General features: G+C 44.8%; 1 protein-coding gene across 1 annotated transcript in view; it reads right to left on the bottom strand.

Moving 5' to 3' along the window:
* ncf4 (neutrophil cytosolic factor 4) overlaps positions 1-26614 on the bottom strand; it is an 80305-nt gene that overhangs the window by 17232 nt on the left and 36459 nt on the right. Inside the window, exons 5-8 of the mRNA XM_072588667.1 lie at positions 22185-22312; positions 19098-19155; positions 14839-14937; positions 6175-6323 (exon numbers count right to left, since the gene is read on the bottom strand). Of these exons, the coding sequence (XP_072444768.1) occupies positions 6175-6323; positions 14839-14937; positions 19098-19155; positions 22185-22312 (434 nt within the window). The remainder of the gene's footprint in view (positions 1-6174; positions 6324-14838; positions 14938-19097; positions 19156-22184; positions 22313-26614) is intronic.

Genomic DNA, 26614 nt, shown 5'->3' with positions numbered 1-26614 from the left:
GCTGTCTGAGCTGGTGGTGGAAGCAGACACTCCCGCAACATTCGAAAACCCAAAGAAACCCAAACATACATCTGGATGAGCACTTAAAATGCAGGGGCAGAGCAGGCTATGGACCAGATGAGATAAATAGGATTAGTGCAGTTTGGTGTTTAGTAGTTGGCAGACAAGGTGGGCCAAAAGGCCTGTTTCTATGCTGTATGTCTCTCTATGGACCTATAATTACTACCCCACATTTACAAAACAGATTACATATTAATTTCAGACTTCACTGTTTTCATCTGACTGTCCTGAGATTCACCATTCTTCCTCAAGAAGTCACATGACTCCAGGTTATAGTCCAATAAGCTTATTTGAAATCAGGTGAACTGACGAAGGAGCAGCGCTCCGCAAGCATGTGATTTCAAATAAACCTATTGAACTGAAGCTGGTGTCATGTGACTGCTGACCTTGTCCACCCGAGTTCAACACCGGCACCTCCACATCATGGCCTCCCCAAGAGGCCTGAGGCCTTAATATGCAACCACATAACTCTGGGTCTACTCTTGGCTCAGTGTATTCACATTCACTGTCAACAGGAATCACAAATGTCTCAATCCGAAGTGAAGCTTTTTGAGGCCAAAGCGAAAGAAAAAGACAAAACATGGGCCTTTAAGAAACATGTTGATACGTTGGTTAAACATAATCTTTTTCTCAGTCACTAACAGCTGGAGTTCTTCATTGTCAGTCTGAGATGCCAAGAGAATACTTCAAACATTCAGAGGCCCCGGGCCTACTCTGAATTTCCTGTAAGACCATGCCAACACTTAGCTTTGCTCCTGGCTGCCACAAACCAACCCATGATTCTCATGAAACATTTGGGAGTATAAAGCATCAGTGTCGCCCAACAGATATCAGTCTGCCAGCTGTCAGTTGGCATGAGCAAGGGTTATTCCCATGTACCCCTCCAAATCTTGGCCCTCAGAGCAGGGAGGGCAGCCAACATACACTTGTATTGATTATCCTGAGGCAGATTGTCAATGCAACTTGAAAAACAAAACAAGTCCTGCCTTAAACTCCTGACTGGAAAGTGCTATGGAACTCTTAAATCAAGTGGCCTTTCTTTACCTTAGGTGTAAGTAATATTGCAGGCTTACAGCCATCCCCAACTCAATTCTCGCACGTTTTCCTAATATTTGTTCATGGGATGTGGTCATTGTTGGTTAGGTCACCATTTATTGCCCCACCCTAATTAGTGGGTCTGGAGTCACACATAGGCCTGGGTAAGGATGCCAGATTTTTTTTGTTAAAGGACAGAAAGGTTTTAATGAGAATCGATAGTGGGTTGCCATTAGACCAGGTCTTATTCCATATTTTTTTGAATTCAAATCTCACCAACAACCATAGTGAGATTCAAATCCATGCTCCCCAGGAATTGGACTGGGGTTCTGGATTACACCTCCTCCTACTGCCCCCTTAACCATGACCACCTGCCACGACCAAACCATCATCTCTCCCAGACCATCCATAACCTCATCACCTCAGGGGATCTCTCATCCACCGCCTCCAACCTCATAGTCCCACAACCCCGCACCGCCCGTTTCTACCTCCTGCCCAAAATCCACAAACCTGACTGGCCCTGGCTGACCCATTGTCTCAGCCTGCTCCTGCCCCACCGAACTCATCTCTGCATACCTCGACACGGTCCTGTCCCCCTTAGTCCAAGAACTCCCCACCTACGTTCGGGACAGCATCCACGCCCTCCACCTTCTCCATGATTTTCGCTTCCCCGATCCCCAACGCCTTATCTTCACCATGGACATCCAGTCCCTACACACCTCCATCCCCCATCACGAAGGCCTCAAAGCCCTCCGCTTCTTCCTTTCCCGCTGAACCAACCAGTACCCTTCCACTGACACCCTCCTTCGACTGACTGAACTGGTCTTCCACTCTGAACAACTTCTCTTTCCAATCCTCCCACTTCCTCCAAACCAAAAGAGTAGCCATGGGCACCCGCAGGGCCCCAGCTATGCCTGCCTCTTCGTCAGATATGTGGAACAGTCCATCTTCCGCAGCTACACTGGCATCACCCCCCACCTTTTCCTCCGCTATATCGATGATTGTATTGGCACTACCTCGTGCTCCCACGAGGAGGTTGAACAGTTCATCCACTTTACTAACACCTTCCACCCCGAACTCAAATTTATCTGGACCGTCTCAGACTCCTCCCTCCCCTTCCTAGACCTCTCCATTTCTTTCTCGGGCGACCGACTCAACGCGGATGTTTACTATAAACCGACCGACTCCCACAGCTACCTAAACTACACCTCCTCCCACCCTGCCCCCTGTAAAAACGCCATCTCATATTCCCAATTCCTTCGCCTCCACCGCATGCTCCCAGGAGGACCAATTCCAATACCGAGCAACCCAGATGGCCTCCTTCTTCAAAGACCGCAATTTCCCCTCAGACGTGGTTGACGATGCTCTCCACTACATCTCCTCCACTTCCCGCTCCTCCGCCCTTGAACCCCACCCCTCCAATCGCCACCAGGACAGAACCCCACTGGTCCTCACGTACCACCCCACCAATCTCCAGATACATCGTATCATCCTTTGTCATTTCTGCCACCTTCAAACAGACTCCACCACCAAGGATATATTTCCCTCCCCTCCCCTATCAGCGTTCCGGAAATACCACTCCCTCTGCGACTCCCAGGTCCACCCCCCCCCCACCAACCCAACCTCCAATTCCGGCACCTTCCCCTGCAACCGCAAGAAATGCAAAACTTGCGCCCACACCTCCCCCCTCACTTCCCTCCAAGGCCCCAAGGGATCCCTCCATATCCGCCACAAATTCACCTGCACCTCCACACACATCATTTACTGCATCCGCTCCACCCGATGTGGCCTCTTCTACATTGGGGAGACAGGCCGCCTACTTGTGGAATGTTTCAGAGAACACCTCTGGGACACCTGCACCAATTAACCCAACCGCCCCGTGGCTGAACACTTTAACTCCCCCTCCCACTCTGCCAAGGACATGCAGATCCTTGGCCTCCTCCATCGCCAGACCATGGCAACACAACGCCTGGAGGAAGAGCGCCTCATCTTCTGCCTAGGAACCCTCCAACCACAAGGGATGAATGCAGATTTCTCCAGCTTCCTCATTTCCCCTCCCCCCACCTTATCTCAGTCCCCAACCCTCGGACTCAGCACCGCCTACTTGACCTACAATCTTCTTCCCGACCTCTCCGCCCCCACTCCCTCTCCAGCCTATCACCCTCACCTTAACCCCCTTCCACCTATCGCATTCCCAATGCCACTCCCCCAAGTCCCTCCTCCCTACCTTTTATCTTAGCCTGTTTGGCACACCCTCCTCATTCCTGAAGAAGGGCTTATGCCCGAAACGTTGATTCTCCTGCTCCTTGGATGCTGCGCTTTTCCAGCAACACATTTTTCAGTTCTGGATTACTGGCCCAATCACACTGTCTGCCCTCATTATCAAGGGGAGGGGAGGACATGGATACAAACATCAAAGTTAACTTCTCTCATTCCTACCATCGCTAGGATCAAATAATTTACCACAGACTTCCTGGTCTTTAAAATGCAGCTTCATACCACATCAGTCCAGATAACATGTGACTTACGGCTGGAGTCCTTTGAAATCAGTGCAGGCCCTGGAATATTATAATAGAATTCCTGCAGTATGGATACAGACCCTTTGGGCCAGCAAGTACACACAGACCCTCCGAAGAGTAACCCACCTACACCCATCCCCCTACACTATTATCCTATATTTAGTTAAAAATCACACGACACCAGGTTATAGTCCAACAGGTTTAATTGGAAGCACACTAGCTTTCGGAGGACCTGATGAAGGAGCATCGCTCCAAAAGCTAATGTGCTTCCAATCAAACCTATTGGACTATAACCTGGTGTTGTGTGATTTTAACTTTGTTCACCCCAGTCCAACACCGGCATCTCCGAATCATCCTATATTTACCCCTGATTAATGCACCTAAACTACACTTCTGAACACTATATGGGCAATTTAGCAGAACCAGTTCACCTAACCTACACATCTCTGAACACTATGGGAAATTTAGCATGGCCAGTTCACGTAACCTACACATCTTTGGATTGTGACAGGAAACTGGAGCACCCAGAGGAAACCCACACAGGCAGTCGCCCGAGGCTAGAATCAGACCCAGGTCCCTGGCGCTATGAAGCGACAGTGCTAACCACTGAGCCACCCTGCTGCAAAGGTCAACAAGAATTGCAGCTTTTAAACTGCAGTTAAAAGGTTGTTGGAAACCACCTGCCTTTGCCTTCGATAATAAAGTGACAGCTCATTCGAGGCATTTCAAGTGTGAAGAAATGGCTCTGATCACCAGAAGGATTTCGGGAGGAGGGATTTTTACAAACAAGATCAGATTCCAAGACCTGGGATCAACCTTCCTGCAGCAAAGACGATTGAGGGGAGTTTTGATCATGGTGGACAAATTCTTGATAGGTTTAGGCAAGATGAAGAGGTGCTGGGAGAATAGATGTAAGGGTTTGGGGAAGAAATATGAGGGAGTTGGAGACGTTCTATACAGCGAGTGGTAACGATTTGGAATCTGATGTCGACAGGCCGACGAAAATGGTGAATGATTTCAAAAGAAAATTGCAAAGGCATTTGATGGAAAGGAGTTACGAAGCATGGGGATAAAGTGGGAAAATGGAGCTAATTGGGTTACTTAATAAAAGCATCTATGGCATTAAGGGGCCTCATGACTCCATGGCCTAGATTTTTGCAGAGTCAGAACTACTTAGTGACAGTCCAGCATCATAAAAAAAGTATTTTTTAAACGAGAATTTGTTTGGACAGCTGGAAAGAACTGTTGACTTTGTTTGGATTGACCATCTTTACATTTTTTCTCTGTGATCACTTTTGTCAATGTTTCATTATTTATTTACACTCATTAAGGGGTATGAAGTGGTTAACACTGTTTTTATTGCAACTTTGTGGTCAGTTTTTATTTATTCATTTACAGGATGAGGGTGTCGCTGGCTACGCCAGCATTTATTGCCCATCCCAGAGAGCAGTTAAGTGTCAACCACATTGCTGTGGGTCTGGAGTCACTTGTAGTCTAGATCAGGTAAGGATGGAAGTTTTCCTCCCCAAAGCACATTAGTGAACCAAATGGGCTTTTCCAACAATTAACAATGGCTTCATGGTCATCACTGGATTCTTAATTCCAAATTTTCTGTTTGAACTAAATTTCACCATCCGTCATTGACAGGATTCAAACTCTGTCCCCAGGACACTATCCAGGTCTTTGGATTAACAGACCAGCAATAATACCTCTCAGTCATCGCTTCCCCAACTGTTTGCTGATTAGTTCTATTGGATTATAGGAATAACTGTCTTTTCCCAAAACTGTTCATAGTTATTGGAGGGTTCATTGTGTCTGTACAATATATATTCTGAGCAGACAGGTATGGATTGGCATGGAGGGTGTGAGGGTTCACTAGGGTGTGTGGGGAGAATGGGTTGGCATTGATGTGGTGTGGTGGTGATAAGGGCCTTAAGGAGTGGGTGTGCGTATGAGGAGTGAGACTATCATTCTTTAATGAAACTGGGATAAAGCCCTAAAGAATGAAGACAGGCTTTTCCATGAGTGTTCTGTGGCTCTTGATTGTGACTACCTTCAATTTACTTCTAGTGGGGGGGAGGGGGGGGGGGCGGGATGGCAGTGGTCAGTGGACCCATCCTCATGCCATATCTGTGCCTCAGAGTGTTGAGAGTTTGGTGCTGGAAAAGGACAGCAGGTCAGGCAGCTTCCGAGGAGCAGGGCTTATGCCCAAAACATCGACTCCCCCTGCTCCTCGGATGTTGCCTGACCTGCTGTGTTTTTCCAGCACCACACTCTGACCCTGATCTCCAGCATCTGCAGTCCTCACTTTCTCCCTGCGCCTCAGAGTGCAAGGTGAGCAATTTGGAAGTTTGGGTGTTCTATTTTTGGATTGTTGGAGATGGATGAGCCAGAAGACCATGGAATTTCCACTCAAATTATCATATTGGTATTGAAAATGCAGGTCTACGACTCTATATGACCCAAGCTACTTGTCAATGTTCTTTGAGACAATTTACAGAATGAAATATCTACTACTCGTTGTTTTATTTTCTTACGCCAACATCACGTAACCACATACCTGATCTTAGAGCACTGGATATCGTGGTAGATGCATCGGAACTTGTGAGCATCTGTGAGTCGTCTTTTCGAGTCAGTTCCTTCCGATAAATCTTTAATAATCCTCACAAAACACTGGGGGAAGATCCCAGTGTAGCTATTCAGCATGCCCTAATTTCAGAATGCAGATGGGAGAAAAACATTAAAAGAACCAGACAGGCAAACAAAGAGAACAGCCATTACACAAGGACTTCAGCTTGGAAGCGGGAAAAAGAAGAAATAAATGGACAAGCTAAAGAAAACAGGAATGGAGAAAAGCAGGTGAAAACAGAATTGCTGAGGCGTCTATGGTTCCAGTCCCAAGCTCAAAATATGGGGTCGGCCATTTTGGATTGAGATAAGACCATAAGACACAGGACCAGAAATTAGGCCATTCAGCCCATTGAGTCTGCTCTGCCATTCAGTCATGGCTGATAAATTTCTCAACCCCATTCTCCCACTTTCTCCCCATAATCCTTGATCCCCTTGACAATCAAGAATTATCTATCTCAGTCTTAAATATACTCAATGACCTGGCCTCCACAGCCTTCAATGGCAATGAATTCATGGCTGAAGACATTTCTCCTTATCTTCATTCCAAAGGTCTTCCCTTTACTCTAAGTCTATGTCCTCGGGTCCTAGTCTCTCCTACCAATGAAACATCTTCCCAACATAAAGAAGTATTTTTAAATACGCAGGGTTGTGAAACTTTGGAATGTTCTGTGCCACAGACCTGTCAATGCTCAATCTTTAAGTAAGCTCTGGATCCACGGATGTTTGGGATCTAAGAGAAGTTTTTTTCTTTTATTCTTTCATGTGATGTGGGTGTGGCTAGCACGGCCAGCCTTTACTGCCCATTCCTAATCATCCTTGAACATCATGGCTAGCCCATTCCTGAGTCAGTTTATGGGTCAAATACATTGGTGTGGACCTAGAGTCACATGGAGGCCAGACTGGTTAAGGATGACAGATTTCCCTCCATAAAGGGCATTAGTGAACCAGATGGGTTTTTACATCAGCTGTTATGGCTACCATTACTGAAATTAGCTTTATATTCCAAAGATCTGAACTGAATTTGGATTCGAGTTGGATTTGAACCCATGGCCCAGCTGTGTTAGCCTTGGTTTCTGGACTGCTAACCCAGTGATATTACCACAACGCCACCTTTTTCCTTCTAAGGATTAGGGAATTGTGAAATATGGGGATAAATTTAGGAAGACCAAGTTAAGGTGGATTGACCACAATCATATTAAATGGTACAGCATTTTGAAAAGGCTGAATGCCTCTGGCCTTATTTCTTATGATGTAATGTTCTTGGGAGAAAGAAAACATACATTGTCCTTGGATTGTGTAGAATTTGAGCTTCGGTTAAAACAAAAAAACAACATTTTTCATCAGAATAGCATTGCAAAGAAGTCAAATCTTGAAGGGAACAACAATTTATATTGCTTGAGAAAATGTGAATGGTCAGCAAGTCAACTCTGATTCCCGTGAGGAATCCAACTCAAAATGTGGCTCCTTTAAGCTTGCTAGAAACTCCATATATTCATAGACAGTGGCCTCTCCTCTGTAGACAAAAAGAACATCTCCAGGCATTGTGTCTCTTGTGGATTAAACAAAAACATGGCAGCAATAGCTCCCTTGTCCAACCATTCAGAATCAACTAACCAAATCAATTTTCCCTCCACCGTTCCTCTGCAGCCTTTATGAGCCTGACCCTGTCACTTTGATGCTGTGGAACAAGATCCAACAACAATCACCTCAAGACCCAACCACCTCTACCTGGTCACTGAGTTGGAGCTGGTGCAGATGGAACAATGGACCGATGAGCACTTTCACAAACAAGTACTTGACATTAACTTAAACAGATACATTTTCAGAATGTACTGAATGTGATATAATTCTATGATTGATGTTTTGCTTTTATTGGTACCCGGGGGTTGTGTTCATTTCCAAGTGCTAAAATGGAAACGTCCTATGGAAAATAGTTTGGGTTATTGTCCATAAATAAGGTACAGCTCAAATTTGCTTAATATTCTGTTTCATGTTCTTTAAATACTTAGTGGATGCCATTCAACAGCTTGCTGAGCCCTCTCTTATTAAGTGGAAGGAGATCACTCTGTGGTATGGTAGATTGTTATTTCCGTAACATAGTTGGGTCGGCTTTAGCTGTGCAATAAACCTGTTATTATAACTGGGAGTTACCTTATTTGAACACACAATCCATATATTATTTTTTCTTTGCCAAATACAAAGCCTTCTCCTGTCCATGTCAGTTCTTACACTGAAACACATCTGCTGGCCACATTCTTTCAGTACAGCTGGGCACCATCTGGTTACAATAAAATGCAACCAGCTTGTCAAAATATACCTTTGTAATCTTCTGAAACAAGTGGGGATTTCGAAGGTGATTGAAGGACAAGGCATTGGAGCAATGGCAAACCAGAGCCAAATGAAGAAAGGAAAGACTTGGTGAGGAATTAACAAAGAGGAATAGGGAAGTTACAGATACAGGCGAGTCCCCAACTTGCAATCGGTTTCCATTCGGGAGTCTGTTTGCAAGTCGAATTGTCCGCAGGTCAGAACACAATGTAAGACAATACAAAATAAACACTGGAAGAACTGCAGATGCTGTAAATCAGAAACAAAAACAGAAATTGCTAGAACGGACAGGGTCACCAAAGCCGAAACGTTAACTGATTTCTTTCCACAGCTGCTCCCAGGGCTTTTCTGTTTTGGTAAGACAATACGAAATAGCTGTTTGTAAGTACAGGAAACGATGTATGTGGGATCTTTAAAGTAACACCGCTGCATGATGTTGCATTCATAAGTTGAGCATTCATAAGTTGGATGTTTGTAAGTAGTGGGATTCCCCTCGTATAGTTTCTCAGTAGGAAAACAGAGCAAGATTCGGGTTCATCAAAATTCTGCCTTCTTCTTCTGGATACATACAGTTCAGCTCACTCGTTATTGCTGAACTACACACTGATTCCCAAACCATTAACACCCTCAGTTTTTAAATTCTCATCTTTGTGTTCAAATCCCTCTATGGCCTTGCCCCTGTTAATCTCTCTTGTCTCTTCCGGCCATGTACCCCTTTAATATCTCTGTATATCTCCAAATCTGGCCTCTTATCCATCACTGCACAGAGGGAAGACCAGTAATACTTGGAAATGAATATACCTGCCATACTGGAGCTCCATTCTCCAGTGGACAGGATGAGTTGAAGCAGGAAATCTCATACCCTGGTTTTACTGCTTTTTCCTGCTGGGTACTTTTAATCATTTGCAGCCTTGCCTTAAGCTGTTGAGTGCGTCAACTCTACAACATCCTCCCTAAACCTCTCCATTTCACTTCTCTCTTTTAACACACTCCTTCAAACCTACCTCCCTGGCCAGGCTTTTCATCACCTGTTCTGATACCTCCATCCGAGACTGAATGTCAAATTGTGCTCCGTAACATGTGTTGATACATTTTGTTGCTTTAAAGGTGCTATATAAATACAGGCAATTTGTTATCTCTTGCAGCATCCACTTTGCTTTTGTTTTTAATCTCTGGGGCCTGGGTCTTGGCTAGAGTGGGTCTGTTGTACATCAGGGATTAATACAGAGATAACACTAGTTTCTACATGCGCGACACATTCTGTTTAAAGTGTTTTAAAATGTCTGCTCCATGCTTTAGGTCTGGCTTCCAACTCGTGACATAAACTTCAACAATCCTTTTATGTTTCTCTGAGTCCACATCCAAGCTTAACTAATCAAGCACTGGCAGCAAAGATCAGTTACCAGACTCATGTAATCAAAGCCAGAGTAACTCAACGCTGCAGTATCCTCCTTCCTGTGAGGTTTTACTGTTCTTCCTTTACTGTGCATGGGGCTGTCACTCAAGTACAATAGAAGTTGCTCAGGATTCTGGAATGAAAATGGACAACTTCTCTAGCACTCAGCAAGTTCAAGATTTCTGTCCTGCAATAACATAGTTTATTTAGAAACTACCCAATTAGATCCATCAATTTGTACATCCCATAAGTTATGCATTCTCGCCAAGTATGAATGAAAGGTAAGGTCTTGATTTGTAAAGTCTGTGAAAACCTTTTACCAATGTTCATGGTACAACTCTGCACCTTATGGGATAGACCAGGTATTTAAGAGAGTTTCATTCCTACTGCATTGCTTTCTGACAACTGCATATTACATGTCACAAGAAAACAGAAATGACTCATACCAGACCTTCACTCTGCATCTGTCTTTTAGAGTCATAGAGTCATACAGCATGGAAACGGACCCCTCGCTCCAACCAATCCATGCCGACCATAATCCCAAACTCAACTAGTCCCACCTACCTGCACTCGGCCCATATCCCCCCAAACATTTCCTATTAATGTATTTATCCCAAGGTCTTTTAAATGGTGTAACTGCACCCACATCCACCCCAGGGAAGGCAATGACTTAGTGGTATTATCACTGGGCGGTGAGTCCAGAGACCCAAATAATGTTCTGGGGATCTAGTTTCAAATCCTGCCATGGCAGATGGTGGAATCTGAATTTAATTAAACAAACAAATTCTAGAGTTAAGAATCTAATGATGATCATGAACCCCATCTGGTTTACTAATGCCCTTTAGGGAAGGAAACTGCCAGTCTGGGCCTACATGTGACAGCAGACCCACAGCAATGTAGTTGACTCTCAACTGCCCTCTGGGCAATAAATGATGGCTTAGCCAGTGATGCACACCCCTGAACAAATTTTTAAAAACTTCCTCAGGAAAGTCATTCCACACACGAATGACCCCAAATGTAAAAAAAAAAGTTGGTCCTCATGTCTTTTTTAAACGTTTCTCCTCTCACCTTAAATATATTCCCCAGTTTCAAAATACCCCACCTTGGGAAAAGACCCTTGTCATTCACCTTACCTACACCCCTCATGATTTTATAAACCGCCATAAAGTCACCTCTCAATCTCTTATGCTCCAGTGGAAAATGTCCCAGCTTATCCAGCCTTTAATCAATAGCACCCTGCCCCCAGTGATGAAAGTAAAAGTCCCAAGATACAGTTCAAAGAGCAACAGACAGTTCCTACCAGTCAATCGCCTGATCAATATTTATCTATCTACTAATGACTTAAACAAAAAACCAACTCCAGATTACCTGGTCATTATCACATTGCTGTTTGTCAGAGGTTGCTGTGCATAAATTGGTTGATGCAGTTAATACATTGTGACACTGACTCCAAAAGTGCTCAGTAGATTCAACAGCTCTTGGGACACCTGGTGCTTATGAAAGGTGGGATTTTGTCAATGAAGTTGCTCTTTGGGTACAATTAGTGCTCATCAAAACATCACTTAGAGTTTGCAGCGGTTTCTTGCTGCCGACCCTATGTTAATTTTGCTCATTAACAGTATTGAAATGCACTTTGATGTCTCCACTTTCTGCTGAGCTCCCAGTCTATGTGCACTTAGAGCTACTGAACTAAAGTTGAACCCGAGAATTTCTGGTTGAAGCTAACCTTTCTCTGCTCAGCACATAGGCAAACTATCAAGTACCAACAGTGAGCAACCCTGAAAAACCATGCCTGAGAAACACACACAGACACAAAGAGCATTCTATCTACACAAAACCCAACTAGGGTGGCACGGTGGCTCAGTGGTTAACACTGCAGTCTCACAGCGCCAGGGACCTGGGTTTGAGTCTAGCCTCTGTTAACTGTTTGCGTGATGTTTGCACATTCCCTGTGGGTTTCTTCTGATTTCCACCCACAGTCCAAAAACCATGTTGGTTAGATTGATTGGCCATGCTAAATTGTCCATAATGTCCAGGGATGTTCAGGTTGGGTGGGTTAGTCATGGGGAATGCAGGGTTACAAGGATGGGAGGGGATTATCTTCAGAGAGTCGCTGTGGACTCGATGGGCCGAGTGGCCTGTTTCCATGCTGTAGGGATTCTATGAAGTCTGATCACGAGGGCATTATTCCTATGGCACAGTGGGATAGCAGCCCTGCCTCTGAGCTGGAGCACCAAATTCAGGTCTCAATCACCATGAGAGCTACCTTTGTTACATGACTGAATGATTACCAACTTATGAATCCTTCCAAAACACTCCAATGGCAAGGAATAACAGCAAAATAGATTCCTGTGCAGTCACATGATGGGAAAATGACAAAGCCTTTTAATATCACAATCCATAGCTTTGGACTACACCATGCATGTCGAAACGAGTGTTGCTGTTTTGTCATGTATAGAATCATAAAAGAATCACAGAATCCAGTGTAGAAGGAGGCTGTTTGGCCAATTAGGTCTACACCAACCCTCCAAAGAGCATTCTACTCAGATTCAGACCGGCCCTTACCCTATCCCCATAACCCTGCACTTTGCCATGGCTAACCCACCTAGCCTGTACATCCCTGGACACTGTGGACAAGTTAGCATGGCCAATCCACCTAACTTACACATTTTTGGACTGTAGGAGGAAACTAGAGTACTTGGAGGAAACCCACACCTAACCTCACCTTACATTGGCCTTGGAGGGAGTACAACATTTGAAAGAACTATACCTGGACTTCACGGGTTAAGTTATGAGAAAAGATTATACACATTAGGCCTGTTTTCTCTAGAATTTAGAAGTTAAGGCGTGATCTGATGGAAATATTAACAAGAAAGATAAAGAGAAACTATTTCCATTGTTTGGGGATTCTGGGACATGAGAGCGTTGCTTGAGAATTAGGGCCAGAGTCTGAAAAGCACAGCAGGTCAGGCAGCATCCAAGGAGCAGAAAAATCGACATTTCGGGCAAAAGCCCTTCATCAGGAATAGAGGCAGGAAGCCTGCAGGGTGGAGAGATAAATGAGGGGGGTGGGGGGTGGGGTGGGGAGAAAGTAGCATAGAATGCAAAGGTGAATGGGGGTGGGGATGGAAGTGATAGGTCAGAGAGGAGGGTGGGGGAAGGTAGCAAAGAGTACAATGGGTGAATGGAGGTGGGGATAGAGGTGATAGGTCAGAGGGGAGGGTGGAGTGGATAGGTGGAAAGGAAGATAGGCAGGTAGGACAGGTCATGAGGGTGGTGCTGAGCTGGAAGGTTGGAGCTGGGGTGAGGTGGGGGGAGGGGAAATGAGGAAACTGGTGAACTGAGAATTAGGGCCAGGCCATTCAGGAGAGATGTTAGGAAGCATTTCTCCACACAAAGGACGGTAGGTGCTTGGAACTCTCTTCTACAAATGGCAGTGGATTCTAGATCAGTTGTTTATTTTAAATCTGAGATAGATACATTTTTGTTAAGCAAAGGTATTAAGGGATATGAGCCAAAGGCAGATATGTGGAGTTAGGCCACAGCTCAGCCGTGATCTCACTGAATGGTGAAACAGGCTTGAGGGGCTGAATGGCCTACTCCTCTTCCTCTATTCCTATATATTCTCCTCTTCTCACCTAATTTGTTCCGGTAATTTTCAAGTTTCAAAAAGGGGTTATAGTGGGGAAAAATTGGAAACACTGGCCCACAAAAACCTACTTTGCAAGAATTTATCAAACTTCCTTTACAAAGTTAATGTTAGAAACGCTTTCCCCAATCTTCCAGGCAGTGCATTCCAGATCACAACAACTTACTGCGCAAAAATATTCCTCATCTGACCTTCGGTTCCTTTGCCAATCTCGAGCCACTGATCATTCCATCAGTGGAAACTGTCTATCCTTACAGCATCAAAACACTTGATGATGAACAATGTGGTCTGAAAGCATTTGGTGCTGAACTTCTATGGCAATGAACTCGTACTGCAGTTGTTGGTGTTGTGATTACTATCTCTTAGTCCAATAAAAACTATGTCCAGGACCAACAGGGACTTGCCATTTGTTGGAGTCTCAATCATCTGAATGCACCAATCACTGTCTCAGGATTCTTTAGCTCTGACTCTTAGAGGCTTGACTAGTGTAACATTATAAATTTATCTGATGAGGATAATGATCATGAGGTCACTGTGCCCTTTTCTTCCATTTGCCCACCTGTCTGTCTGGCTATCCATCTATCTAGCCCTCTGACTGTATAACAATCCCTGTCTCTGTCTATCTATCTGTATGTGTTTTTATTTATCTGTTTATCCATCTGTCTATACCTATTCATCTGACATTCTATCATCTATCTGTCTCATATCTGTCTATCTACACATCTGTCTATTGATCTGCACATGTATTTGTATCTGTCTGTCTGATTGTATACCTACTTACAGACATATCTACTTGTTTGTATCTATACACCTGCCTATCTCTCTGTCGGTCTATCTATCTCTCTTTCTAACTGTACATCTGTCTGTTCATCGATAGATCGATCGATCTATCTGTCTGTCTATCTATCTATCTATCTATCTATCTATCTATCTGTCTGTCTATTTGTCTATCTGTCTATCTATCTATGTATCTATCTGTCTGTCTGTATGTCTGTCTGTCCATCCATCCGTTTGTCTATCTGTCTATCTATCTATCTATCTATCTATCTATCTATCTATCTATCTATCTATCTATCTATTTGTCTATGACACCTAAAACTATTTAATTAAGAGATATGCACGTGGAAATTGTCAAATTTAATATCATCCCACATTAATGCATGTAAGAGCATATTACATTTCCCACAAAAGTAGACACTGAGTAGTTCACTTCAACTTACCTCCAGCCAATCATTGTTGACCCTCTTCAGAAGGTAGATAATGTCACCAGTTTTGAACGTTAATTCCAAGTCACTGTTCCCAGTAAAATCGTACAGAGCCTGAGATGGGTGGGTGGAGGGGGTGAGTGAGAAAAACCAGGCATCAACAATTGAAACCAACGTGTGATATGAATACACAGAATTAGCATTGGGATAATTACAGGGGGACAACTGTGGTGCAGCAATCATAGATAGATGGATAAGATTAGCTCTCTGAATTTCTGCAATCTCTTCCAGTTCCAGTTTTCTAACTACACATCTTCCTTTGCTCCACCCATGCCTTCAATTAAACTCCACCTATTGAAGTTCCCTTCCTTAGCCTATGTTTTTTCGACTTACAGAATCATTGAGTCATCCAGCGCAGAAACAGGCCCCTCAGTCCATACTCTCCATGCAGACCAAGTTTCCCAAACTAAACTAATCCCACCTGCTTGCATTTGGCCCATATCCCTCCAAACATTTCTTATTCATGTACTTATCCAAATGTCTTTTAAATAAATTCCACATACATACCACCCTCTGCGTGAAAAAGTTGCCCCTCATGTATGTTTTAAATCTTTCTCCTCTCTCTTTCAAAATATGCCCCTAGTTTTGAACTCCCCAAAGACCTTTGCTGTTCACATTATCTTTGCCCTTCATGGTTTTATAAAACACTGTAAGGTCACCTCTCAACCTCCTACACTCCAGTGGAAAAAGTCCCAGCCCATCCAGCCTCTCCTTAAATCTCAAACCCTCCACCCCCAGCAACATCCTGGTAAATCTTTTCTGAACTCTTTCCAATTTAAAATATCCTTCTTATAGCAGGGTGACCAGGATTGGACGCAGTACTCCAACTGGGAAAATGTTTCTGAGGATGCAAAGACAGAAAATACATTCCTTCTTTAATGCTGAGGTTTTGATTTGCCTTTGAAATTTCCCCTTCTGCAATTTGCCCGGTTCCGCCTCTGTCAAGTACCTTTCCACTGTAAAATGTGCAGTTGTTATGTTTGTTCAATCAGCGAGATGGAGTAACAGAGTCAGTCACACCCAGAAACTTGCTCTCCTGGGGAGCCTTAAAGCATACAACAGAAAAGATTGGGGTTTGAGTTGGCAGTTCTGGAGCATATATCTGACTGCCTGGGGAGAGCCAACAGCAGGAGATTTCCACCTCTGTGCTGGCCTGGCTTTCTGCCTATTGACAGGGTGTGGCCGTCCCTAAGTACGGAAGCGAAGAGTGCTAGTCAAAGGCAAGGAGTTGAGTTTTCACGGCAGTCTTTTGGACACCATGTCAGCATCACAGTGCCTGCAAAGACACTTCAGGACCCCTTTAAGAAAGAAGCAGCTCAAATTCAAATGCACTAAAGTTGCCTTAACAGCGCGGAGTGGACTCCGAGTGCCTCAGCAATTGCCAAGCGGCTGTTTGATTGACCTTTAACCTCTTCTTTCATTATACAACATCAATTTGGCAAGAGAGTTTACACGTGTGCATCCATTACTGGCTAAATACGCAGCAGCTATGGAGAACAGCTGAGCCCTGTCCAAGCAGACACTAGGATTTTCCAAGGGGTACAATGCTGCATTGTGTTACCAGACAGTAGGCTTGCTGACTTTCCAGATTGTTTCAGAACAGCAGCAAGTTCCTTGTGCACCATTCAAAAAGCAACGCATTATCAAAACTTTGGAGCAACTTTTAAGAATTAAAAATGCCTTAGTCAGATGTTTAATTTGATGTAATGCATTTGTGTTATGCAGTCAAAATCCACTTTTCATTATTACCTAATCTTTCTTGTTTATCTATTTTGCAGCTCATTAAGTAATAAGTATTCCTGCATCTACTCTTCTCTTGTTTAGATCCTGATAAAGGTCAGAAAACAGCAGATTTCGTGACCCCCTCCACCAACATCCACCTCCCCCCACTCCCCCACCGACTCCACCTCACCAACTGATTCTTGTGCTTACTTCCAGTGGAAATTGTTGCAAATATCAACTTCCACGATCATTCTTGGCAGTTATTTGATCATGACATAGCAGGAACAAAAGGTGGCTCAGTGGTTAGCACTGCTGCCTTGCAGTGCCAGGGACCTGGGTTTGATTCCACCCTCAGGTGATTGCCTGTGTGGAGTTTGCAGGTTTGCTGTGCAGGTGTGCTCTGGTTTCCTCCCACAGTCCAAAGATGTGCAGGTTTGGTGGACTGGCGATACTCAAATGCCCACTGTGTCCAGGGCTGTGCAGGTTAGGTGGATTTGCCATGCTAAATTGCCCATAGCGTCCAGGCTTGTGCAGGTTAGGTGGATCAGCCACAGGAAAGTCTGGGTGGAATGCTCTTTGTAGTGTCAGTGTGGACTAGATGGGCCAAATGGCCTGCTTCCACACCATAGGGATTCTACAATTTTAACAAAAGAGGTTGCAGTGATAGAAAGTGAAGCCAAAGTCATGGGGGTTATTTCTTAAAAGATCTTCCACAGGATGTGGGTATTGCTGGAATAGCCCAGTATTTGTTGTTGCACATCCCCCATTGCCCTTGAGAGTTTGGTCATTACTATTAGTGATGATGAGAAGGCCTGGGTTACCAAACATTTGGAGTTGCTCTGGGAGTCTGCCTCCAATCCTCCTTGTTGAGAAGGTTTTTAGTAGTTTGTGGGGTTATTTATTCATCTGTGGGACATGGGTGTCACTGGCTGGGCCCAGCATTTGACACCCATGTCCCTGTCCCTAGTTGCCCCCTTGAGAAGTTGGGGGTGAGCTGCCTTCTTGAACCACTGCAGTCCACCTGCTGTGGGTTGACCCACAATACCCTTAGGGAGGCAATTCCTAACAGAGGGACCTCAAATAGTTCTCGGCAGATTCTCTGATGTTTGGTGACAAGATAAGATTTATTACACCTTACAATCCCTACAGTACAGAAAGTGGCCATTCAGCCCATTGAGTCTGCACCAATCCTCCAAACAGCATCCCACCCCTATCTGACAGTTAATCCTCCGAGTCTGCATGTCTCTGGGTATGACTGGCAATTTAGCATGGCCAACCACCTAACCCACAGATTGCTGGACTGTGGGACAAAACCAGAGCACCCAGAGGAAGCCCACATAGACATGGGGAGAATGTGCAGACTCCATACAGACAGTTGCCTAAGGCTGGAATCGAACGTGGGTCCCTGGAGCTGTGAGGCAGCAGTGAGCCATTGTGTTACATTGTACTAAGGGTAAAAGGAGGATAAAAGATATGCTTTGTCTCCAACCACACTGTCTAGAAGTGTCTTGATATTCTAACCAGTTGCTGTATTATGTATTGAAAGTTGGCAGAGCTTTAGCTAAACTCAGATTAACCTTTCCACATTCATTACCTTATTCCCTGATAGTGAACTGCCTTCTTGAACCATCCCCCTTCATGCAAACTCCTTAGCCTGCATTTTCCAAACACACAACCACTTCCATCTAGAAGGACAAGGGCAGCAGACACATGGCAACCCCACCCCCTTCACGATCCCCCCAAGTCTCTCTCCATCCTGACTTGGAAATATATCAGCATTTCTTCTCTACCGCTGGGTCAATAAAACTGGAATTCCCTTCCTAATAGCATTGTGGGTTTGCCTGCACAAAAATAGGCAGCTCACCACTCCTTTCTCAAGGGCAACTGGAGATAGGTGGTAAATGCTGGCCCAGTCAGCGGTGCCTACACCCTGGGAGTGAATAAAAAATCTACAGTCCACGTGTGTAGAGACACCCAGGGTGTCGTTGGGGAGGGAGTTCCAGGACGTTTCCCCAGCGACCATGAAGGAAAGGTGATGGAATCCCTACCCAGAATGCTCTAGGGGTTGAAGCTTTACTTGCAGGCTCTGGTGTTCTCATTGACCTTCTCTAAACATGTGTGTGTCTACAAGTGTATCGATTTGTTCAATTGACATGTGTGTGTGCGACTGCTGACTTTGCTATGCTGACAGCTGCTGTGATGCACACTGCGGTCAACTAGCCATAGATCATCATACAAACACTGACCACTTCAGCCAAGGACCAATGGTGGAACTGAACTCCAGTACTGGTCAGAAGACCATTGGATGGCATAGGCAAGTTGGGCTGAAAGGCCTGTTTCCATGCTATAGATCTCTAGAACTCTAGGAGAAGGAGTTAAAAATTGGAAGAGACAGAGGAACAAAACAGTTACTTTTATGTCAAAGATGGAATAATTAACATACTTTGGCCAGGTAATGTGTTGCATTAATTTAAGTCTTTCAGCCAGCCTACCTCTGCCTGTGGAGCTTCTGATTTTTCACCCACTTCTTCCTTCTCTGTTTGGGTTTTGCTAAGTAACAAATTAAGAATTATTAGCGTTGTAATCACATAATTAAAGTAAGTGCACTTCACTAAACAAAGGAAGAATTGAACTGAGATGAGGAGTGACATTAATTATGAGTGCATTGTAGATGCAAATACCTCAAATTATTCCGCGTTTCTGAATTACCCATTTGTTTTCTCTGTTGGTTTTCACACTGCGAAAGTGCTTTCCAAAGTGCTTTCTCAGAGCCCTTGGAATTCTCTGACTTTGTTTGTGTTTGACCTTCACCCTGACTACAGGACTTGAACACAAACATTAGGGCTGAACCCCCAGTGAAGTACAAAGGGAGTGCTGCACCGTCAGAGATGCTATCTTTCAGTCCAAACATTTAAAAAAGTATTGAGCCAGCTGGAGACAAAAAAAATTATGTTGCACTATTTCTAAAAAGAGCAAACAGCCCAGCATCCTGGTCAATATTGGTCTTTCAACCATTATTACATTGCTGATTGTGGGATCTTGCTGAGTACTACTTGGTTAATGTGTTTTCCTCCTTACAAGACAAATAGACAAAGTCTTTTCCCTGGGGTGGAGGTGTCCAGAACTAGAGGGCATAGGTTTAGGGTGAGAGGGGAAAGATATAAAAGGGACCAGCGGGGCAACTTTTTCACCACAGAGGGTGGTACGTGTATAGAATGAGCTGCCAGAGGAAGTGGTGGAGACTGGTACAATTCCAACATTTAAAAGGCATCTGGATGGGTATATGAATAGGAAGGGTTTGAAGGGATATGGGCTGGGTGCTGGCAGGTGGGACTAGATTGGGTTGGGATATCTGGTCGGCATGGACGTGTTGAACCGAAGGGTCTGTTTCCATGCTGTACATCTCGATGACTCTATAATCTGACTACATTTCAAAACTACTTTGTTGACTGTAAAGTGCATTGGAATGTCCTGGGTTTCTTTTTTATTCAGGGTGCTAGGAAGGTTGACTGCTTGGAAGTTAGGATGATGCCTCCTTGGTCTGAAAGACCCAATAGCAGTTGGAGAAGAATTTGATGGGTTTTACCATCGGCCCCAGTGCCAGGTGTCTCATCACCACACAGAAAGAAGGAACTTACATTTATACAGCACTTTTCACAGTCTCAGAATACTCTGCATTTCCATAGAGTTAAGCAAATTTGATGTGTTGTCATTTGGCCAATGTCAATTCATGCATTGACATTCCAAATTCAATTTGGAACCAGGCCACTCAGTGAGACAGGAAACCTCGATCCAATTTTGTGGTTAGAGTTTATTAACCACTCAGTCTTACATTTTTTCCCCTAATTAATCTGTTCAGAGATATTATCTGGAGCAGGTGGGATTTGAACCCGTTCTCTAGGTCCATGGGTAGGGACACATCACCTCTGCACCACAAGAGGACCCCCTTCTACCAATGACATCTGCTTTATTTTTAACCTATTTTTCTGAGCAATCTGTTATTACACAACCTTGCAGCAGGTGGGAATTGAACCTAGGCTTCCTGGTTCAGGGGTGAGAGACATTCTCTCTGCAGCAGAAGGGAGCCCCTCTACCGCTGTGTCTGCTTTTCTTCAAACCTATTTTTCTAATCAACCTCTTCAGAGATGCTAATACAGACACCCAGGTCAGGCATCACTTGAACCCAGACCGCCTGCTCCTGGGATAGGAACACTACCTCTGTACCGCAGGAGGTACCTTGGCTCTGCTTTATCGTTTCTTTAACCACCCAGCGGGACGTTTATACCAGTCAGCCTACACTCCTTCCACAAACCTTTCCCACCAGATCTCACAGCAGCAATGTCACTGGACAAATGGTCCAGGGGCCTAGATTAGTGACCTGGGGTTCAAATCCCACCATCGCACAAAGGCAAACTTGAAGTTGGTTCATAAAGTCCATTCAGTGTCATAAACTCTGGAATTGAAAGCTAGTCTCAGTGTTATTAGCCATGAAACTAGCATCAATTTCTGTAAAAACCTATCTGGATTCGTTAATGCCCTTTAGGGAAGGAAATCTGTCGTCCTTACCTGGTCTGGCCTACATGTGATTCCAGACCCATAGCAACATAGTTGATTCTTAACTGCCCTCTGAAATGACCGAGTGAACCACTCAGTTCAAGGGCAATTAGGGATGAGCAACAATTCTTGACCTTGCCTATGACACCCATGTCCGAAAGAAACCAAATCTCCTCAGTAACTTCTTTAAAACTTGCCTGTGTCACCAATTAAAAGAACACGTAATAGGCCCAACCCACCATCAATAACACAATGAGGGAAGGGGTATAGCAGAGAGGGAGGTGGGTGAAATTAAAATGGTGTTGTTGGTGAAAATAATGGAATCTCCAATCATCTCCTTCGAAAGGCTTCGAGGATTTGCGCACTATTTCCATGCAAACCTAGGTGTGAACATATCTTCCCAATCAATCAATAAATCAATTCACCAATCACTCGCTTAATTACTTGATATGTTAACAATGACAACCAGGTAAATAACGAGGGACTTTTCTTTTTGATATTGATAGAGGTCAATATATTGGCCAGGCAGAAGTAGGTACTGCAGATGCTGGAGATTACAGTCACAATTAAACTGGTGCTGGAAAAGCACAGCAGGCCAGGCAGCATCCGAGGAGCAGGAAAATCGATTTTTCGGGCAAAAGCCCGAAGGCTTCCTGAAGAAGGGCTTACGCCCGAAACGTCGATTCTCCTGCTCCTCGGATGCTGCCTGGCCTGCTGTGTTTCTCCAGCATCACATTTTTCAACTCTGGTCTCCAGCATCTGCAGTCCTCACTTTCTCCTAAATCGGCCAGTCTAACCAGGACGACACCTCTGCACTTTGTTGAACAGCGCCATACAACACGTGATGAATTGGGCTCAATGAACTGAGCATTAATTCTGGAAAAGAATTCAATAAAGTGCCTCAAGGGAAACTCACACCGAATGTGAGATCTGTATCCCAGTGGCACTGAGAAAACAGTGCGTTGTCCTGGCAATCGTGAGGATGTGAACAGCCAATGGAATCTTCAGTGAACACCGTTACTCACATTTTCCTGGTGCTAGGCCTCAGTCGCCGTAGTGACCTTGGTATCCGATCAGCATCCTCAGCCGTTTGATGGAAGAATAATCGGAGATCTTCATCAAGGAGAATCCTGGTTGGCAGTGCAAGAAGTTTCTGGAATCCCATACAACATGAGAAAATTATCAGCCAGTAAGAGATACCATCTGACTTTATTTTATTGCACCACTGTTAAACCTTCAGTTTAATGATGAGGTCTTCTGAGACGCAACCTCCTTTCCTTGGCCAATAGGATGTTGGAGGTTAGAGGTCAGAGGTCAGAGTGCTATCCAGCCCCCAGTACAAAGGGATGCTTTTCATTTCGGAATTTTCCCATCCGTTCCACCCCCGGGTTAAGAGACAAAACTCAATGCTAACACTCAATGCAGTACAGAGGGATTCCAGCCTTCATTTAAAGCCAAGATTTCATCTCCTTGCTTGAAATCTGAAATGATTGAAACAGGGGCCAGGTGGATCTCATTCACTATGAAACCCTTACTGAAGCTGTTAACCTGGGCAAACCAGGGAGCTCTGGCTGACAGAGGTAGAGTCATAGAGTCCTACAGCATAGACACAGGCCCTTTTGCCCAAACTGGTCCATGTCGACCAAAAATGTCCATCCACACTCATCCCATTTCCCTGTACTTGGCCCATATCCTTCTAACTTTTTCCTATCCATGTATTTGTTGTTAATGTATCCACCTCAACCACTTCCACTGGCAGCTCATTCCATATGCGTACCACCCTTTGTGTAAAATCGATGCCCGTCAGGTTCCCTTTTATTTTGTCCCCTCTAATCTTAAACTGATGCCCTCTAGTCCTCGATTCCCCAACCCTGGGGAAAAAGACATTCACCCTATCTATACCTCTCATGATGTTGTACACTTCTATAAGATCCCCCCCCTTAGTCTCCTATGCTCTCTAGCTTGTCCAACCTCTCCCTTTGCGTCCTTGCAACATCCTTGTAAATTTCTTCTGCACTCTTTCCAGTTTAATAACATAGGGTTGGCACAGTGGCTCAGTGGTTAGTGCTGCTGCCTCACAGAGCTAGGGGCCTGGGGTCAATTTCTGCCTCGGGCGACTGTCTGTCTGGAGTTTGCACATTCTCCCCGTGTCTGCGTGGGTTTCCTCCGGGTGCTCCGGTTTCCTCCCACATTTCAAAAGATGTGCAGGTTAGGTGAATTGGCCATGCTAAATTGCCCATAGTGTTAGGTGCATTAATTGGGGTAAATGTAGGGAAATAAGTCTGGGGTGGGTTACTCTTCGGAGGGTCGGTGTGGACTTGTTGGGCCAAAAGGGCCTGTTTCCATACTGTGGGCAATCTAATCTAATCCTTCCTGTAGCAAGGTGATCAAAACTGAACACAATACTCCATGTGCAGCCTCACCACCGTCGTATATTACTGCAACATAAGACAAGATAAACAGGAGATACAGAGAATCGCCTGACTGTAGGGACAGAGTCTGAGTTGGCTGGTCCGAGCCCAAGTACTGCGCCCATGTAAACAAATAGTGACTGAGTGATGGGATACCGGCCTCCATACAGTTAATTTGGAACCTGGTCCTGTTTTGAAGGAGAACAGGGCAGTTGTCTGTGGAGACCTGATCAATATTTGTCCCTCAGTTAACATCACAGAAATAGACTGTGCAATTATTATCATGTTGCTGTTTGTGGAGATTTGTAGGATGCAATTTGAATTCTCTGTGTTCCTACATTATAATAGGATGACCCTGTTTCAAAATGGTCATCATTGCTGTAAGAGCTTGAGAAACTGGAGGTCATGAAAAGAACATGAGACAATTGCAAACCTTTTTTTGATGAATGTTTAAGGAATGAAGAAGATCCACTGCCTCCGGCTAACGCATAAAAGATGGGTGGCACTCTGACTTATGGGTAGCACGGTGGCTCAGTAGTTAGCACTGCTGCCTCACAGGCCCAGAGACCTGGGTTCAGTTCCAGTCTCGGGGATTGCCTGTGTGGAGTTTACACATTCACCCCGTGTCTGCATGGGTTTCCTCCAGGTGCTCCAGTTTCCTCCCACAGTCCAAAGATGTGCAGGTCAGGGTGGATTGGTCATGCTAAATTACCTCAGTGTTCAGGGATGTGCAGGCTAGGTGGGTTAGCCATGGGAAATGCAGAGTTACGGGGATGGGGGAAGTGGGTCTGGGTGGCATGTGCTTTGGAGGGTTGGTGTGGACTCGATGGGCCGAATAGCCTGCTTTTACACTGCAGGGATTCTGTAAGGTACCAGAAACAATACCAATGCCCAGGGAACACACCACCCCATTAGGTGGTACCTTCAGTGGAGAAAACATTTCAGGACACATTTTCAGTCTGCCCCCTTAGCCTGTTTGAACCATTCTGGTTAAACCTTATTTCACATCATTTAGCATCTTACATGCCTCTCTGAAATAATCCCTAATTATGGCCTTCAAAGAGTCACTTTAATTGTTAGGCAGGGATGAACAATTGGTGGTTACAAATCACCCATTATGTAGCCTGTCTGACATGAATAGAAACGCAAATTTGTACAGAGAAAACTGCAAGTCTCTATTTTAAAATCCCACATAAAAGCAAAACACTGCTGGAAATCTGGAAGAAACACAGAAAGTGCTGGAGAAACCCATCCGGACTGTGGAGAGAGAAACGCAGTTAACGTTTCATGTCTAATGAGCCATATTCCGAATTCTGAAGGGCTCTCTGAAGAACAGAATTCTGAAGAAGAGTCGAAACATTAGCTCTGTTTCTCTCTGTATAGAAGCTGCCAGACCTGCTGAGTTTCTCCAGCAATTTCTGTGCTGTCTTTTTGATTTTATGATCAGCTACAATTGACTGCCAGGTCTCTCTCTCTCTCTCTCTCTCTCTCTTCTTTCCAGTCTTCCCTTACTTCTCATGAAGTTGGCATTGTGGGGTTAGCTTGCAGCTGTTTCTCTGCACTGCCACTCTGCTCCGAATGTCTCTTTGGGATTTCTTGCTGAGCAGAACCGGACGTAGTTTCTAAGGTGATGCCCTGTTTCAGCCACGTCCTTCTCTCTCTTGCGGTTAACCGTTTGGGTACCGAGTTGAACATGCCTCATTTGTCAGTTGCTATGTTTCGGGCTAGACGAGAGAGCGATGCCAGTTGGTAATATTTACCAGGGGCCCATGTCTTAGGGGAAGCCTCTGCTTGCTCTTTGAGGGGCAAGATTGCCTCCAAACATGAGAGGGGCAGATATTCGCATGCCCCTCCAGTCACACACATTTCCAGCTGATAGGCTCTCTGGTGCTGAGAGGAACCCTGTGATGCAGTGAGAAAGTCAACTGACCAATAGGGAGAGGCTGAATAGGCTGGGGCTATTTTCCCTGGAGCTTCGGAGGCTGAGGGTTGACCTTGTAAAATCACGAGGGGCATGGATAGGGTAGAGAGGCACTGTCTTTTCCCTGGGGTGGGGGAGTCCAGAACTAGAGGGCATAGGTTTAGTGTAAGAGGGGAAAGATTTAAAAGAGACCTAAGGGGCAACCTTTTCACGCAGAGGGTGGTATGTGTATGGAATGAGCTGCCAGAGGAAATAGTGGAGGCTGATACAATTACAACGTTTCAAGAGCATCTGGATCGGTATATGAATAGGAAGGGTTTAGAGGGATATGGACCAAGTTCTGGCAAATGGAACTAGATTAATTTGGGATATCTGGTTACCATGGACGAATTGGACTGAAGGATCTATTTCCATGTTGTATATCTCTAGGACTATGACTCTATGATTCTGACTATAAAGTCACCCCTTAGCCTCCTATGCTTCAGAGGAAACAGTGCCAGCCTATCCAGCCTCTCCTTATAACTCAAACCTTCTAGTCTTGGTAACATCCTAGAAAATCTGTATTGCACCCAATTTCACTTTAATAACATCCTTCCTACAGCAGAGTGATCAGAATTGTACGCAGTGCTCCAAATGTGCCCTTATCAATGTTTTGGACAGCCATAACATAATATTCCAATGATCATGTGACTAAGCTTCAGAAATTGCTGAGCTATGAGTAGGCCTCAAGGGGAAAAAAATGGGTTGGGGAGAAGCAGTGGGACTAACTGGATTTCCCTTCAAAAGATCTAGTATGGACTCAGAGGGCTGAATGGCCTCCTGCATTGCACTATTCTATTCTGTGCACGACAAAGGCTCTCGACAGAAGAGGGTGAATAGAGAACTGGGAAAGGTGAGTTAAGGGACGCAGGGTGAGGGGAAACACCAGAACTCATAATGTGTCTCCCTTGCCCTGCTGGGTTTTCTAACACAGCGTCAAAAAGTGTGATGCTGGAAAAGCACAGCAGGTCAGGCAGCATCCGAGAAGCAGGAGAGTCAGCGTTTGAGGTATAAGTCCTTCATTTAGCTCTCCTGCTCCTCGGATGCTGCCCGACCTTCTGTGCTTTCCCAGCGACACACTTTT

The sequence above is a fragment of the Chiloscyllium punctatum genome, chromosome 18, assembly GCF_047496795.1.
Source record: "Chiloscyllium punctatum isolate Juve2018m chromosome 18, sChiPun1.3, whole genome shotgun sequence".
Lineage (NCBI taxonomy): Eukaryota > Metazoa > Chordata > Chondrichthyes > Orectolobiformes > Hemiscylliidae > Chiloscyllium > Chiloscyllium punctatum.
The sequence above is the reverse complement of the archived record's forward strand: the minus strand, read 5'-3'. Positions and strand labels throughout refer to the sequence as shown.